This window comes from Narcine bancroftii, chromosome 9, assembly GCF_036971445.1.
Source record: "Narcine bancroftii isolate sNarBan1 chromosome 9, sNarBan1.hap1, whole genome shotgun sequence".
Taxonomy (NCBI): Eukaryota; Metazoa; Chordata; class Chondrichthyes; order Torpediniformes; family Narcinidae; genus Narcine; species Narcine bancroftii.
Window position 1 is genome coordinate 55446926 of NC_091477.1, and position 15500 is coordinate 55462425.

General features: G+C 47.5%; 1 protein-coding gene across 1 annotated transcript; it reads left to right on the top strand.

Moving 5' to 3' along the window:
- Window positions 1-4491: 4491 nt before the first annotated feature.
- On the top strand, window positions 4492-12166 carry LOC138743548 (proteoglycan 4-like). The gene is given in 5 exon segments (XM_069899044.1): window positions 4492-4690; window positions 6930-6953; window positions 9548-9727; window positions 10249-11156; window positions 11159-12166. Coding segments are annotated over 5 exon segments (2319 nt in total).
- Window positions 12167-15500: the final 3334 nt, after the last annotated feature.

Consider the following 15500-nt stretch of genomic DNA (forward strand, 5'->3'; position numbering starts at 1 on the left):
AGACAGAGTAGATGTTAGTAGGCTCTTTCCACTTAGATTGAGGGAGATAAATATGAGAGGTTATAGTTTTAAGATGAAAGGAGAAAGGTTTAGGTGAACATTTGAGGTAAGTTCTTTACTCAGAAAATGGTGGGAGTGTGGAATGAACTGCCATCTGATGTGGTGAATGTGGGCTCGATCTTAATTTTTAATAATAAATTGGATAGATGCATGGATGGGAGAGGTCTGGAGGGTTATGGACTGGGAGCAGGTCAGTGGGACTAGCAGAATAGAGGTCAGCACAGTCTAGAAGGACTGAATGGCCTGTTTTCTGTGCTGTAACATTTTATGTTGTCTGAGTGTTGCAGTGATTTTTAAATGGATATTATTCCAGTGTGATGAGATTGAAGCTTTTAGGAGGATGATTAGCTACTTCTACTGGTTCTGGCGTGGAATGTCTTAAAGGTGTTTTACTCCATATTTAAATTCCTGAATTAAAGCGTGAAGCATTTGAAAGGGCAACGTAGATGGAGTGTTAGTTTACAACCATGCTGTTCTATGATTTACCCTGAAGAGCTGTGATGGCTTGGGGTCCAAATCCATCAATCTCTCAAGGTTGCCGTGCAGGTTGAGAGGATAGTTAAGAAGGCCCATGGGATGCTGGGGTTCATTAGTCAGGGGATTGAGGTCAGGAGGTTATGTTGCAGCTCTATAAATCTCTGAACACTTGGAGTATTGTGTTCAGTTCTGGTCACCTCATTATAGGAAGGATGTGGAAGCTATGGAGAGGGTGCAGAAGAGATTGACCAGGATGTTGCCTGGATTGGAGAACATGTCTTATGAGGCAAGGTGAGCAGAGCTGGGACTTTGCTCTATGGGGTGAAGCAGGATGAGAAGAGACTTGATAGAGGTCTACAAGATTATGAGAGGCACAGATAGGGTGGACACCCTGCATTTTTTTCCCAAGGTGGGAGTAGCAAACACCGGAGGACATCTGTACAAAGTGAAGGGAGGGAATTTTACGGGAGACATCAGGGTAAGGTTTTTTAACACAGAGTTGTGGGTTCCTGGAGTGCCTTGCCAGGGGTGGTGGTGGAGGCTGGAGCAATAGGGGCTTTTGAAAAGTTCATCAACAGACATATGGTCCTGAGGTAGGGAGGGTTTAATATATATTGGTCTGCACAACATCATGGACCAAAGGGCCTGCACTGTGCTATCACTCCCCAGACACACTCTCTTCTCCCTCCTTTTGGGGAGAAGGCACAGGAGTGTGAAATCGCACACCACAGACCGTTATGTGGCTGTATGAATGTTAGAGCTAACCCATTAGACTGCTCACAGAAGAACCCATCTCATTGCACCAGGTAAAATGTGACAAATAAACTAATTTGTTTGATGAAAATCAGTCATGTATATCTATGTAATTGTGCATCAAAATTCTTTCTTGGTGCAATGGAATAAGTGTTTTTTTTTAAAAGCAATAACATATGTTAAATTTATAAGAAGCACAAAAGAGAGGTAACATATAGTTACAGTTATCACAGTGCAAGAGGAAACAAAAGTGGTGTTCCAATAGGGCAGACTGCCCTTTTGTAGTAAAACGCACCAAAATGCTGGAGGATCTCAGCCGGTCTTTTCAGCGTCCATTTTTTCTTTGGCTTGGCTTCGCGGACAAAGATTTAAGGAGGGGGTAAAAGTCCACGTCATCTACAGGCTCGATTTTGGCTGACAAGTCCGATGCGGGACAGGAAGACACGGTTGCAGCGGAAGCAGGGGAAAATTGGTTGGTTGGGGTTGGGTGTTGGGTTTTTCCTCCTTTGTCTTTTGTCAGTGAGGTGGGCTCTGCGGTCTTCTTCAAAGGAGGTTGCTGCCCGCCGAACTGTGAGGCGCCAAGATGCACGGTTTGAGGCGATATCAGCCCACTGGCGGTGGTCAATGTGGCAGGCACCAAGAGATTTCTTTAGGCAGTCCTTGTACCTCTTCTTTGGTGCACCTCTGTCACGGTGGCCAGTGGAGAGCTCGCGATATAACACGATCTTGGGAAGGCGATGGTCCTCCATTCTGGAGACGTGACCTACCCAGCGCAGCTGGATCTTCAGCAGCGTGGACTCGATGCTGTCGGCCTCTGCCATCTCGAGTACTTCGATGTTAGGGATGAAGTCGCTCCAATGAATTTTGAGGATGGAGCGGAGACAACGCAGGTGGAAGCGTTCTAGGAGCCGTAGGTGATGCCGGTAGAGGACCCATGATTCGGAGCCGAACAGGAGTGTGGGTATGACAACGGCTCTGTATACGCTAATCTTTGTGAGGTTTTTCAGTTGGTTGTTTTTCCAGACTCTTTTGTGTAGTCTTCCAAAGGCGTTATTTGCCTTGGAGAGTCTGTTGTCTATCTCGTTGTCGATCCTTCCATCTGATGAAATGGTGCAGCCGAGATAGGTAAACTGGTTGACCGTTTTGAGTTTTGTGTGCCCGATGGAGATGTGGGGGGGCTGGTAGTCATGGTGGGGAGCTGGCTGATGGAGGACCTCAGTTTTCTTCAGGCTGACTTCCAGGCCAAACATTTTGGCAGTTTCCGCAAAGCAGGACGTCAAGCGCTGAAGAGCTGGCTCTGAATGGGCAACTAAAGCGGCATCGTCTGCAAAGAGTAGTTCACGGACAAGTTTCTCTTGTGTCTTGGTGTGAGCTTGCAGGCGCCTCAGATTGAAGAGACTGCCATCCGTGCGGTACCGGATGTAAACATTGTTGAGGTCTTTCATGGCTTGGTTCAGCATCATGCTGAAGAAGATTGAAAAGAGGGTTGGTGCGAGAACACAGCCTTGCTTCACGCCATTGTTAATGGAGAAGGGTTCAGAGAGCTCATTGCTGTATCTGACCCGACCTTGTTGGTTTTCGTGCAGTTGGATAATCATGTTGAGGAACTTTGGGGGGCATCCGATGCGCTCTAGTATTTGCCAAAGCCCTTTCCTGCTCACGGTGTCGAAAGCTTTGGTGAGGTCAACAAAGGTGATGCAGAGTCCTTTGTTTAGTTCTCTGCACTTTTCTTGGAGCTGTCTGAGGGCAAAGACCATGTCAGTAGTTCCTCTGTTTGCGCGAAAGCCGCACTGTGATTCTGGGAGAATATTCTCGACGACACTAGGTATTATTCTATTTAGGAGAATCCTAGCGAAGATTTTGCCTGCAATGGAGAGCAGCGTGATTCCCCTGTAGCTTGAGCAGTCTGATTTCTCGCCTTTGTTTTTGTACAGGGTGATGATGATGGCATCACGAAGGTCCTGAGGCAGATTTCCTTGGTCCCAACAAAGCTTGAAAAACTCATGCAGTTTGACATGCAGAGTTTTGCCGCCAGCCTTCCAGACCTCTGGGGGGATTCCATCCATACCTGCTGCTTTGCCACTTTTCAGTTGTTCGATTGCCTTATATGTCTCATCCTGGGTGAGGACCTCATCCAGCTCTAGCCTTAGGGGCTGTTGAGGGAGCTGGAGCAGGGCGGAATCTTGGACTGAGCGGTTGGCACTGAAAAGAGATTGGAAGTGTTCTGACCATCGGTTGAGGATGGAGATCTTGTCTCTGAGGAGGACTTTGCCGTCTGAGCTGCGCAGCGGGCTTTGGACTTGGGGTGAGGGGCCGTACACAGCCTTTAGAGCCTCGTAGAAACCCCTGAAGTCGCCAATGTCCGCGCTGAGTTGGGTTCGCTTGGCGAGGCTAGTCCACCACTCATTTTGGATCTCCCGGAGTTTGCGCTGAAGATGGCTGCATGCGCGACGGAAGGCTTGTTTCTTCTCTGGACAGGACGGCTTTGTAAGGTGAGCCTGGTGGGCAGCTCGCTTCTTTGCCAGCAGCTCTTGGATTTCCTGGCTGTTATCGTCGAACCAGTCCTTGTTTTTCCTGGAGGAGAAGCCCAGTACCTCTTCAGTGGATTGCAGTCTGGTAGTCTTCAGCTGATCCCAGAGGGTTTCAGGGGACGAGTCCGTGAGGCGGATTGCATCGTCGAGCTTTGCTTTGAGGTTTGCCTGGAAGTTTCCTCTCACTTTGTCTGACTGCAGGTTTCCAACATTGAACCTCTTTCTAGGGGTTCTACTGTTCCTGGGGTTTGGCTTGAAGTGAAGATTGAGCTTGCAACGAACCAGCCAGGGGTCAGTGTGACATTCCGCGCTGGGCATGACCCTGCTGTGGAGCACATCTCGTTTGTCTCTTTCTCTCACCAGGACGTAGTCCAGGAGGTGCCAGTGTTTGGATCGGGGATGCATCCAGGTAGTCTTAAGGCTGTCCCTCTGCTGAAAAAGGGTGTTTGTAATGACAAGCCGCTGTTCTGCGCAGAGCTCCAACAGGAGGCGCCCATTGTCGTTGCACTTGCCGACTCCATAGGAGATAAAGAAATATAGCTGATGTTTCAGATTTATTGTCAGAATATGTACATGACATCATGTACAACCCTGAGGTTCCTTTTTCCTGCAGGCACCGCAGAATTACCACTAATTGGTAGTGCAAAAAAAAACTGTAACCAGCGTAAGCATGGAAGCCAATAAAGAACTGTGTAAACAGGTAGCGGATGGAAACAAGCTAAACTGTGCAAGGAATAAGCAGAAAATCTCAGAATGTCTCAGAATCCAGACAATTCAAACTTCTGTAGTGTATCGACATTCCATGATTAGCGTAACAGGGGGACGTTCAACTGACAGCTGTTGGGGAGAAACTGTTCTTGAACCTAGAGGTGCTGGTCGTCAGGCTTCTGCCTGGAATGTAGTCATGAGAAAATCAGTAGAATGCCACACAGGCTAAGACTTCCTCAAACAGTTTGTGGAGAGCATAAAGAAATATCTTTATTGCCTTAAAATAAATATTTACAAGCTGTCATCTCCAATATTGAAATCAATGGATGTGCACACCTCACCAACGTGCAGTTCTGCACAAGATAGCAGACTGAGTTGTTAATAAAAGTATTACTTCTTTTGTGTGCAGAACCCAGAGTAATTGGTAGATAATGAAAATTAAACGATGTCACTACTTTGTTAACTCGAATCAATGCAGGTCTGTTTAGAATGCACAGAGCATTTGCAAAAAATGTTGTTGCTTAGCAAAAGCAGCTTCTTATCAAGTGTTCAGATAAGTCTAATCAGCTACATAAAGGATCAAACAAAATAGCCAGCTCGTGTCTGACTGCCTTGTCAAACAATCATCTTAAATTATCTATCTGTCTTTTATTTGAACACTGGGTTTTCTATTTTATCTATGGTATGTTTGTAGATTTAAAAATATTAGGTAGATAGAAAATCCACATGTCCCAGACTCCTGAAAGAACCCAAAAATGGTAGAATTATGTTTCCTTCACTCTGTACTATCAGTCTTTCTCGGGAACTCTATACTTTTGCATTCATTTATGGTTTTTACATTGCAATGTCAGGAAAATCACAGAAACAATTAACATAATTACTGCCCGTGCAGTTGTTCACAATGGGTGCCTTTTTAGACTGCAAGTGCCTGAGTGCAACAGTCCCGGGATGGTGGGGGGGAGGGGTGGGGGGGTGCTGGATGTGCAGTGGAGGGGATGACCATCAAAGAATTTTTCCGGTACAATTTACACTTCAGGCTTCCTCCAAAAAGTCGTAGGGGTCCTGGAGGATAAATCGCGGGGCAGCAATTGACTCCAAATTCCTGCATGCTCCTTTTTAGATGGCCCGTGTGGTGGCAAAATTCCACGATTGTTCTGCTACAGGCCTGCAGTCTAAAAACCATATACAGTGAAACCTCGTTAGAACGTGATTCATTAATCCGCGGAATCACTTATAGCGCTGGTGTCTGTGGAAACCAAACTTTGCAATTAAATTAATTAAAATTCAGAATACCAATATTAAAAGAATGCGCTTGCTTTCTTTCATTGAAATTGCCAGTAATAGATCGCGGATTCTTCGAAAACTGGTAATATTTGGGTTTGATTATCCGTGGGCACTCTGACATATGTGCATCTGTTCCGTGACTCAGATGTAATGCGGTATGAAATCTTGGACCCCAACAACCGCGTTCTAATGGGGTTTTACTGTAGGATGTAGCTGTTTACTGGTCTGCTCGCAAAGCAGCCTCTTTTCTATATCTTGATACGTGCAACAATAAGCTTCAACTTCAGATGGTGTTGAGTTTACTGATCCCTGAATTAGAACACAAAGGATTCTTGATCTAACAAAATGCTGGGAAGATAAAATTAGTCAGGTGCTTGTTCTGCATCCTTGTCTTTTGAACCTGAATGCAAAGTGTGTAGGCACATAATCTGGTTGAGCATTGGACTTATATATAATGACCATACTACATGCCACTGTTCCTCCTCTGCTTGTACTCAAGTTGTGGAACATTGGCCAATAGTTGGTCAGGGAAAGAGAGCAAAGGGAGAGAATATGAGCCCTTGATGTGAACTCATTCAAAAACACTTTCCCTCGCCAACAAGAAAGCAGAGTTGGCACCTCTTCCTTCTGACTGTGTGGGTTTCCTCCGGGTGCTCCAGTTTCCTCCCACATCCCCACCACATTGAGGCTCCCGAGGTAAATTGACCCTAATGCATGGCCGGGTGGTGGAATCTGTGGGGAGTTGATGGGAATGTGGAGAAAACAGAATGGAATTGGTGAAGGTGGATGGTTGATGGGCAGCATGGAGTGAATGGGGTTAACAGCCTGTTTCTGTGCTACAAGATATCCCTGAATGGCATTCTTTCACGTTCTAATTTAATTCGGCTCTCACAATGAGTGCATCCAGGTAGAGAACAAAGGCTTGGTCTGTGTCCATCTGTTTTTTCCATCCTCATATTTGTGAACGTGTAATGCAAGGTGATAAAAGGTTCAGTTTCATCATTGTATCCCTGTTGTTTGTGAAGCTTGGCGGAGGGCGTGGGTAAACATTGGCAGAAAAATGTGGCAGCTGGTGGTGTGTCCTACTGATGTAACCTCTCCTCATGGTCTGTGCAGCCCTGCTTGATTTGCCTTTTACAGGTAATCAGCTTCAGGGAGATGTTGACACCTTGTGTGCATAGTGGAACTAATTGATTGACTGCCTGTGTAAAAGCAAAAGATCTACAATTCATAGTTTTAAAAGAAATCATATCATCATTATTAAAAAGATAAGAGAGACATTCAGAACAAGTTTCAACCAGGTATCAGTCAAGTTCTGATTCTTGGTGACCTCAGTATCCATGTGTGTATCCAACTAAGTGATTTTATGCATTTAGTTGACTTAGAACTGTTTTCAACTGGATCCACTCATAAGCTAGGCCATACTCTCGACTTAGTTCTGTCATCCGATTTATCAATTAGCAACTTGGCATTAATTGATACCTGTGTGTCAGACCATATAGCTGTTACTTTCGGCCTATCCCTGCCTTGCTCCCTAATAAATCTTGTCTTCCTATAGGCTACTCCCGTTACATTAACTCTTGGACTGCTAATAAGTTATCAGAGGCCCTTATAGCGGCTCCAAATACTTCCATGATTGAGGTGTCCCCTCCCCACCTCCACACTGAGGAACTTGCTTTCCTATTTAATACCACCTGTTCTTCTATCCTGAACACTGTGGCCCCACTTAAAAGGAAAAAAAACTTAAGCTTCAGACTGCGCTTAATATTACCACCAAAGCCCTGCGGAGAGAGTGCAGGGTAGCTGAACGAAAGTGAAAGCAGGATAAATTACAAATTACCCTCAAAATTTTGAAAAATAACCTGCACATACACATAAAGCGGTAAAGGCCGAAAGAAGAAAATATTTTGCCAACCTAATAATCCCAAGGTCTTGTTCAGTACCTTCAACTCAGTCACTGGTCCCGCACCCAATACCAACTCTGTTGCATCTCTTACCAAATGCGAAGAATTAAAAAATTGAGAGCATCAGGAAAAACATCCTCCCCCCTCCCCCACCCGTAACCTAACTGTACCACAGCTCTGTTCATCTAACCTGGACTGATTTAGCCCCATCACACTACCCACCCTTGGAAAGATTGTGTCCTCCATGAAACCTACAACCTGACTCCTCGATGTTAACCCTGCTTTCCTCCTGAGGGATGTTTTCGACATAGCCAGTCCTAGCATCCTCTATTGACAGTTCCATGGCCACTGGCACTGTTCCAATTTGTTTCAAGCAGGCCGTGGTCCAGCCCCTCCTGAAAAACCCAACCTGGTCCCCACCACACCCAAAAATTACAGACCTCTTTCTAATCTTCCATTCCTATCAAAGCCCCTTGAAAAAGATGTTCTTAGCCCTACCTATGTAAAAAAAAAACCTATCAGAAAGATTTCAGTCAGGTTATAAGGCCCACTGCCGCACAGAGCAAGCCTTACTAAAAGTCCTCCTTTCTACTGACTAAGGTGGGTCCACCATTCTAATTCTTCTGGACCTTAGCGCAGCGTTTGATACTGTGGATCACACTATTTTAATAGACCATCTCCAGTATGGGGTCAGTGTCAATGTCTTGAATTGGCATATCTTCTTTCTTCTTTTCTTTGGCTTGGCTTTGCGGACGGAGATTTATGGAGGGGGTAAAAGTCCACGTCATCTGCAGGCTCGATTTTGGCTGACAAGTCCGATGTGGGACAGGCAGACACGGTTGCAGCAGTTGCAGGGGAAAATTAGTTGGTTGGGGTTGGGTGTTGGGTTTTTCCTCCTTTGTCTTTTGTCAGTGAGGTGGGCTCTGCGGTCTTCTTCAAAGGAGGTTGCTGCCCGCCGAACTGTGAGCCGCCAAGATGCGCGGTTTGAGGTGATATCAGCCCACTGGCGGTGGTCAATGTGGCAGGCACCAAGAGATTTCTTTAGGCAGTCCTTGTACAGAGGTACAAATCATATCTTAATGATAGGACTTTCTCAGCAAATTTTCATCCTGCTCAGCTACCCTTTCCTGAGGGGTCCCACAAGGGTCTATTCTAGGCCCCATTCTCTTTTCTTTAAACATTCCCCTTGGTCATATTCAAAAACACGGCATCTCTCTCCACAGCTATGCTAATAATACTCAGCTTTCCCTCCACTTGAAGCCTAACAACCAATCAAAGACAGCCAGCCTCACTAATTGTCTACAGGACATAAAGTTGTTGGATGGCTCAAAACTTCTTACAGCTAAACGAGGGTAAGTTGAGGTTCTCCTATTAGTCTTCCTAATTCTGCCAAGATTATCAATAGTGGTAATTTATCCACTCTCATTCAACCCTTGGTGTGATATTTGATTCCACCTTCAAGTTCAACACACAAGTTAACACAAGAGTAAAAGCTTCACACTATTGCCAAAATCAAATTACTGTTTTCATTTAAAGATCTTTAGAAAGTTATCCATGCCCTTATATTCCCCCGTTTAGACTATTCTAACTTTCTTTTCATGGGAATTAGTCAGTCGTCATTATCCCGTCTGCATCTGGCACAAAATACGGTAGTCAGGCTTGAGACACAAGCCAAGAAGAGGGCCCTATCAGTCCTAATCTGGCCTCCCTCCATTGCCTCCCAGTACAGCTCAGAATTGATTTTAAGGTTCTCCTGTTTGTCTATAAAGCCCTTAATGGGCTAGCCCCCTCTTGTATTATGGATCTCCCAATTCCTTATTCCACTTCCAGACCCCTCAGGTTGGCTAACTTGGGCCGGTTGGCTGTTCCGCGCTCAAATCGTCAACCCAGAGATCGCAGCCCCCAAACTGAGGAACAACATTCAAATCAACCGCTTCCATCAACTCTATATCCAGATTGAAGATGTACTTTTACTCACTAGTGTTTTGAGTCCTCCTCATGCATCTGATGGTTACCTTGTGTTCTAACCTCTTATAATCGTTTTATTCTGGACTTTAAATAGTTACCTAGTTGTGATGTCTTTTTGATCTGTACTGCAGTTTGGTCAATTTAAATGTGCTATATAAATAAATAAATAAACAGAGCTAAACTAAGGGAATGTAACAAATTGGACAAATACAAGGATCATTGAACTCAAGACACTTTGTTCCCCATATAAAATAGTAGGTTCAATTAACAGTCTACCTCCCAAAAGACCCTGAGATGTGGCTTGAGGGGTTCAGAATTTCACCCACACCAATCCATTGCTGATGGGCTGACGTGCACAGTTACGATGCACAGATACTTTTGCTGTCACATTTCTGCAAAAGTAATAAAAATATAACAACATTACTGAGTCTGTTGTAATGGGGGAAAGCATTATTTGAAAGCACAGACCAGAGCTTAGGGTAGGGACAGTATATGGATCTGAAGAAGCAACTCACCAATTAGTGGCTGTTCTTGGCTTTACACAACCAGATGTTGTTCTCCAGCACCCATCGCCTCTGACCCAGCATCCACCGCCAATGACCCAGCACCCACCACTACTACTGACCTGGCACCGACCGCCACTGACCCAGCACCCATCACCTCTGACCCAGCACCCATCACCTCTGACCCAGCACCCACAGCCAATGACCCAGCACCCACCACTACTACTGACCCGGCACCCGCCTCTGACCCAGCACCCACCGCCAATGACCCAGCACCCACCACTACTACTGACCTGGCACCCACTGCCACTGACACAGCATCCACCGCCACTGAACCAGCACCCACCACTACTACTGACCCAGCACCCATCCCCTCTGACCCAGCACCCACCAGTACTACTAACCCAGCACCCACCGCCACTGACCCAGCACCCACCACTACTACTGACCCAGCATCCATCCCCTCTGACCCAGCACCCACCAGTACTACTAACCCAGCACCCACCGCCACTGACCCAGCACCCACCACTACTACTGACCCGGCACCCGCCTCTGACCCAGCACCCACTGCCAATGACCCAGCACCCACCTCTACTACTGACCCAGCACCCACCGCCACTGACCCAACACCCATCGCCTCTGACCCAGCACCCACCGCCAATGACCCAGCACCCACCACCAATGACCCAGCACCCACCACTACTACTGACCCGGTATCCACCGCCACTGATCCAGCACCCACCACTACTACTGACCCGGCACCCATCGCCTCTGACCCAGCACCCACCGCCAATGACCCAGCACCCACCACTACTACTGACCCGGTATCCACCGCCACTGACCCAGCACCCACCACTACTACTGACCCGGCACCCATCGCCTCTGACCCAGCACCCACCGCCACTGATTCAACACCCACCACTACTACTGATCCAGCACCCACCACTACTACTGACCCGGCACCATCGCCTCTGACTCAGCACCCACCGCCAATGACCCAGCACCCACCGCCACTGACCCAGCACCCACCACTACTCCTGACCCAGCACCAATCCCCTCTGACCCAGCACCCACCAGTACTACTAACCCAGCACCCACCACCACTGACTCAGCACCCACCACTACTACTAACCCGGCACCCACCACCTCTGACCCTGCACCCACCACCACTACTGATCCGGTATCCACCACCTCTGACCCCGCACCCACCACTACTACTGACCCGGCACCCGCCTCTGACCCAGCACCCACTGCCAATGACCCAGCACCCACCTCTACTACTGACCCAGCACCCACCGCCACTGACCCAACACCCACCACTACTACTGACCCAGCACCCATCGCCTCTGAACCAGCACCCACCGCCAATGACCCAGCACCCACCACCAATGACCCAGCACCCACCACTACTACTGACCCGGTATCCACCGCCACTGATCCAGCACCCACCACTACTACTGACCCGGCACCCATCGCCTCTGACCCAGCACCCACCGCCAATGACCCAGCACCCACCACTACTACTGACCCGGTATTCACCGCCACTGACCCAGCACCCACCACTACTACTGACCCGGCACCCATCGCCTCTGACCCAGCACCCACCGCCACTGATCCAACACCCACCACTACTACTGATCCAGCACCCACCACTACTACTGACCCGGCACCATCGCCTCTGACTCAGCACCCACCGCCAATGACCCAGCACCCACCGCCACTGACCCAGCACCCACCACTACTCCTGACCCAGCACCAATCCCCTCTGACCCAGCACCCACCAGTACTACTAACCCAGCACCCACCACCACTGACTCAGCACCCACCACTACTACTAACCCGGCACCCACCACCTCTGACTCTGCACCCACCACCACTACTGATCCGGTATCCACCACCTCTGACCCCGCACCCACCACTACTAGTGACCCACCACCACAACCCACCATCCTCTTTCCCTACATCTGCCATTCCGTAAAACGTGTCACATCATGACCTTACCCAGTTCTGTCAAGAGAACACCAACTTAAAAAGCTCTCCACAGATATTCCTGGCAATCTGTGTATTTGCATCAAATTTGGCCCCCCATAAATCCAAAATTTATTTTTAACTTGGGAACTTTCGGCAAGTTCCTCTGAGGTGTTTTCAGCACCCAATTTTATCCTTCCGTGTATCCCTTCCCCTCCACCCAATGATTGCACCACATGCATTGGATCAAATTGCAGTGGCCCATTAAGGTTGGGTTCATTATCATCTGACTTCGCAAGTGCAGGCGCTGCCAACCTTTGGGATGCGAGAGGAAGCTGGAGTGCCTGCAGAATGCTCGCTCAGCCCAGGGAGAAGGTGGAAATGCTGAAGGTCAGGATTCAAAAGGACAGAGAGGAGGAGACATTTCTTCAGGCAGAAGGTGGTGAAACTGTGGAATTCTTCGTGATCACAGGCGGTTGTGGAGGCCAAGTCGTTGGGTCTATTTATTATCTTTAGACGTGTAGCACGGTAACAGGCCATTTCAGCCCACAAGCCCATGCTGCCCAATTTATACCCCATTAACCAGCAACTCCAGTACTTTTTGAATGGCTGGGGGAAAGTGCACGCAGACATGGGGAAAACGTGCAAACTCCTTGCAGTCCACATGGGATTTGAACCCCAGTCCCGATCGCTGGTGCTGTAAAGGCTAAGCGAGCCAGCTCTGCTCTGCAGCGGGGGCCAATGGGCTCTTGGTGAGTAAGGGTGTCAATGGCCATGGGGTTGAAAGAAAAAAATATCTATCAGCCGTGATTTGAGTGATGGAGTAGGCTCGATGGGCCGAATGGCCTAATTCTGCTTCTCACTCTTCTGGCCTAACCTAGCACTCGGCACCATCACATGATGGACTGGGGCCAAGTGAGCAGTGTTTGGTTCAAGGGTGAACCAGGGAGAAACCATCCTGGGTGTGGGCTCCTGGCTCCACACAGATCATCACTGTCGCTCCATCTTCCACCCAGTCAAGCTGCTTTGAAGTGGCTGACTGGGTGTTTGTTCCTCTGTGGCCAAAAGTCCAAGAGCGTCTCGATTTCTATTTAATGCGGCGCCCATTCTATTTGTTGCTGCCCACCGGTAATGTGATCAATGACCAACAAGCCTGGCAATCTGCCTCCCTTGGCCACCTGCCACAAACTGGGACTGCATCCTCTTTATTCTTCCATTCCACTGTTTATTTTGTCAGCTGTCAATACATTAATCAGTTAGATATAAGTTCTCCTTGACTTTGGAAAAACACATTTTTCACTAAGTGTTAACCTAAAGTTCCCTGCGATTTTCTGACATTTAATGTAATTTTTATTGGATTCTCAGGGCAATGCATTTTTCAAGTCCTTCTGTGTTCATACATAACTCATTATGTTAGTGTACATTTGCCACATCTATCTTCAGTGGGCATTGTCGAATTGAATATGTCCATCACATGTACGACAGTGCTTTAAACTATCTTCCATCTCCGCTCTCCTCTCCACGCTGGGCTAGCTGAATCAAAGACCGATCGTGGAGTACTTGCGGTCAGAAGGAGGCCATTCAGTCCTTTCAACCGGTGCTGGCTCTCTGCTCCAGTTCAGCAGCTCTCTTCCCCACTTCTAGCTCGTCCATTTCTAGCCCTGTAACTTTTTTCACCATTCTAAACCAATTCACTTCGGTGTGCTGCGACTGAACCACCCACCCTGTCAAGTGATGTGTTCTTGACGTGAGCCCCACCCTCTGTGTGTTTTTAATTTAAAAAAAATTTAGACATACTGCACAATAACGGGCCCTTTCAGCCCACAAGCCTGTGCCACTCAATTACACCCGATCGACCAACAACCCTCGGTACACTTTGAATGATGGGAGGAAACCGGATCCCCCAGGGAAAACCCACGTAGACGCATGGAGAACGTACAAACTTCTTACAGTCAGCGCAGGATTCAAACCTCAGTCCCAATAGCTGGGGCTGTAACAGCACTGCGCCAACCGCTTCGCCAACCGTGCTACAACCGTGTTGCGAAGATAATTCATTTTCGCTATCACCCTGAACAACATCTTCTGCTCCTTTCCACCAAAGGGAGCAATTTCTCTTTCTCCTGTCTGGAACTTGGAACAGTTGGAGCCTCTCTAGTTTGGGTCTTCTCTCCTTCCACTGTTTCAAGGAAAAAAAATCCCAGCATTTCCAGACTCAGCTTGGAAAGAATCCTTGGAATAATTCCAGTAAATTACCTGCAGGGTGGTCATGTCGTTCCCAAGTGTGGTGTGACGAACTGAATGTAATATTCCTGAGCTCACTTAGCCATAGAGTCATGGAGAGATATAGCAGAGAAAAGGCCCTCAGCCCACAAAATCTGGGCCAACAATTACCATCCATTTGCACTCAGTCTACATTAATGCCATCCTTTTAAGTTCAAGTTTATTATCATCTGACTGTACAACCAGATGAAACAACGTTCCTCCGGACCACGACACGCGCGCACACACACACGCACACATAATAATCACATATAGAATGGATAAAGATAGCATATGAAATTAGACCGGCCGCCCAAATACAGTAAAACCCCTGTTATATAGAATTCAATCAACCAGCAAAAAAATCATGGAAAATAAATAGGTAAAAAATATGGAAGTTTAAAATTGGCATGCCTCGCCATTAATTCACCAATCATGCAACATGCAGTCTCAAGCAACCGGAAAATTCACTTATCTGGCATCTACCAATCCCCAGGTGCTGGATACAAGGGGTTTTACTCTATGCCAATTTACCTACAATTCCTATACATTTTGAAGGGTGGGAGGAAACCGGAACACCCGGAGGAAACCCCCGTGGACATGAGGAGAATGTAGAATCACCTGACTGGCAGCGCCAGATACTAACCTGAGTCACTAGTGCTGAAATGGCATTCCACTAATTGCTTTGCTAACCATTCCGCTCTTCTTGATGGTACTGAGCCAAAGATATGTGTGCTGGATGGAAAGGGTCTCCTTTAAGTAATGGTCTCAATAGAGGAAAGGGAGACCCCAGTGATCTTCTCAGGTGTTTTGATGGTCCTCTGCATTGACTTCTAGTCCCCCCTAAGTTTTCATCAAATGCTCCCAGTTTTCTTCCAGGGCCTTTACTACTGGTCTGGGTGGATCCTCCTCCTCTTCCTCTGTGCTCTCCAAGGTCCAGTGGTAAGTTGTGGAGGGATATTCATCTACCCAAGAACCCAGAGGCAACAGGAGGAACTTAAAGGATGTGCACAACTCAAAGCTGCACCCCCACCTATCCTTAAACATGCTTGTGATGTATTGAAATGCATATAGCTCCAGGAGTC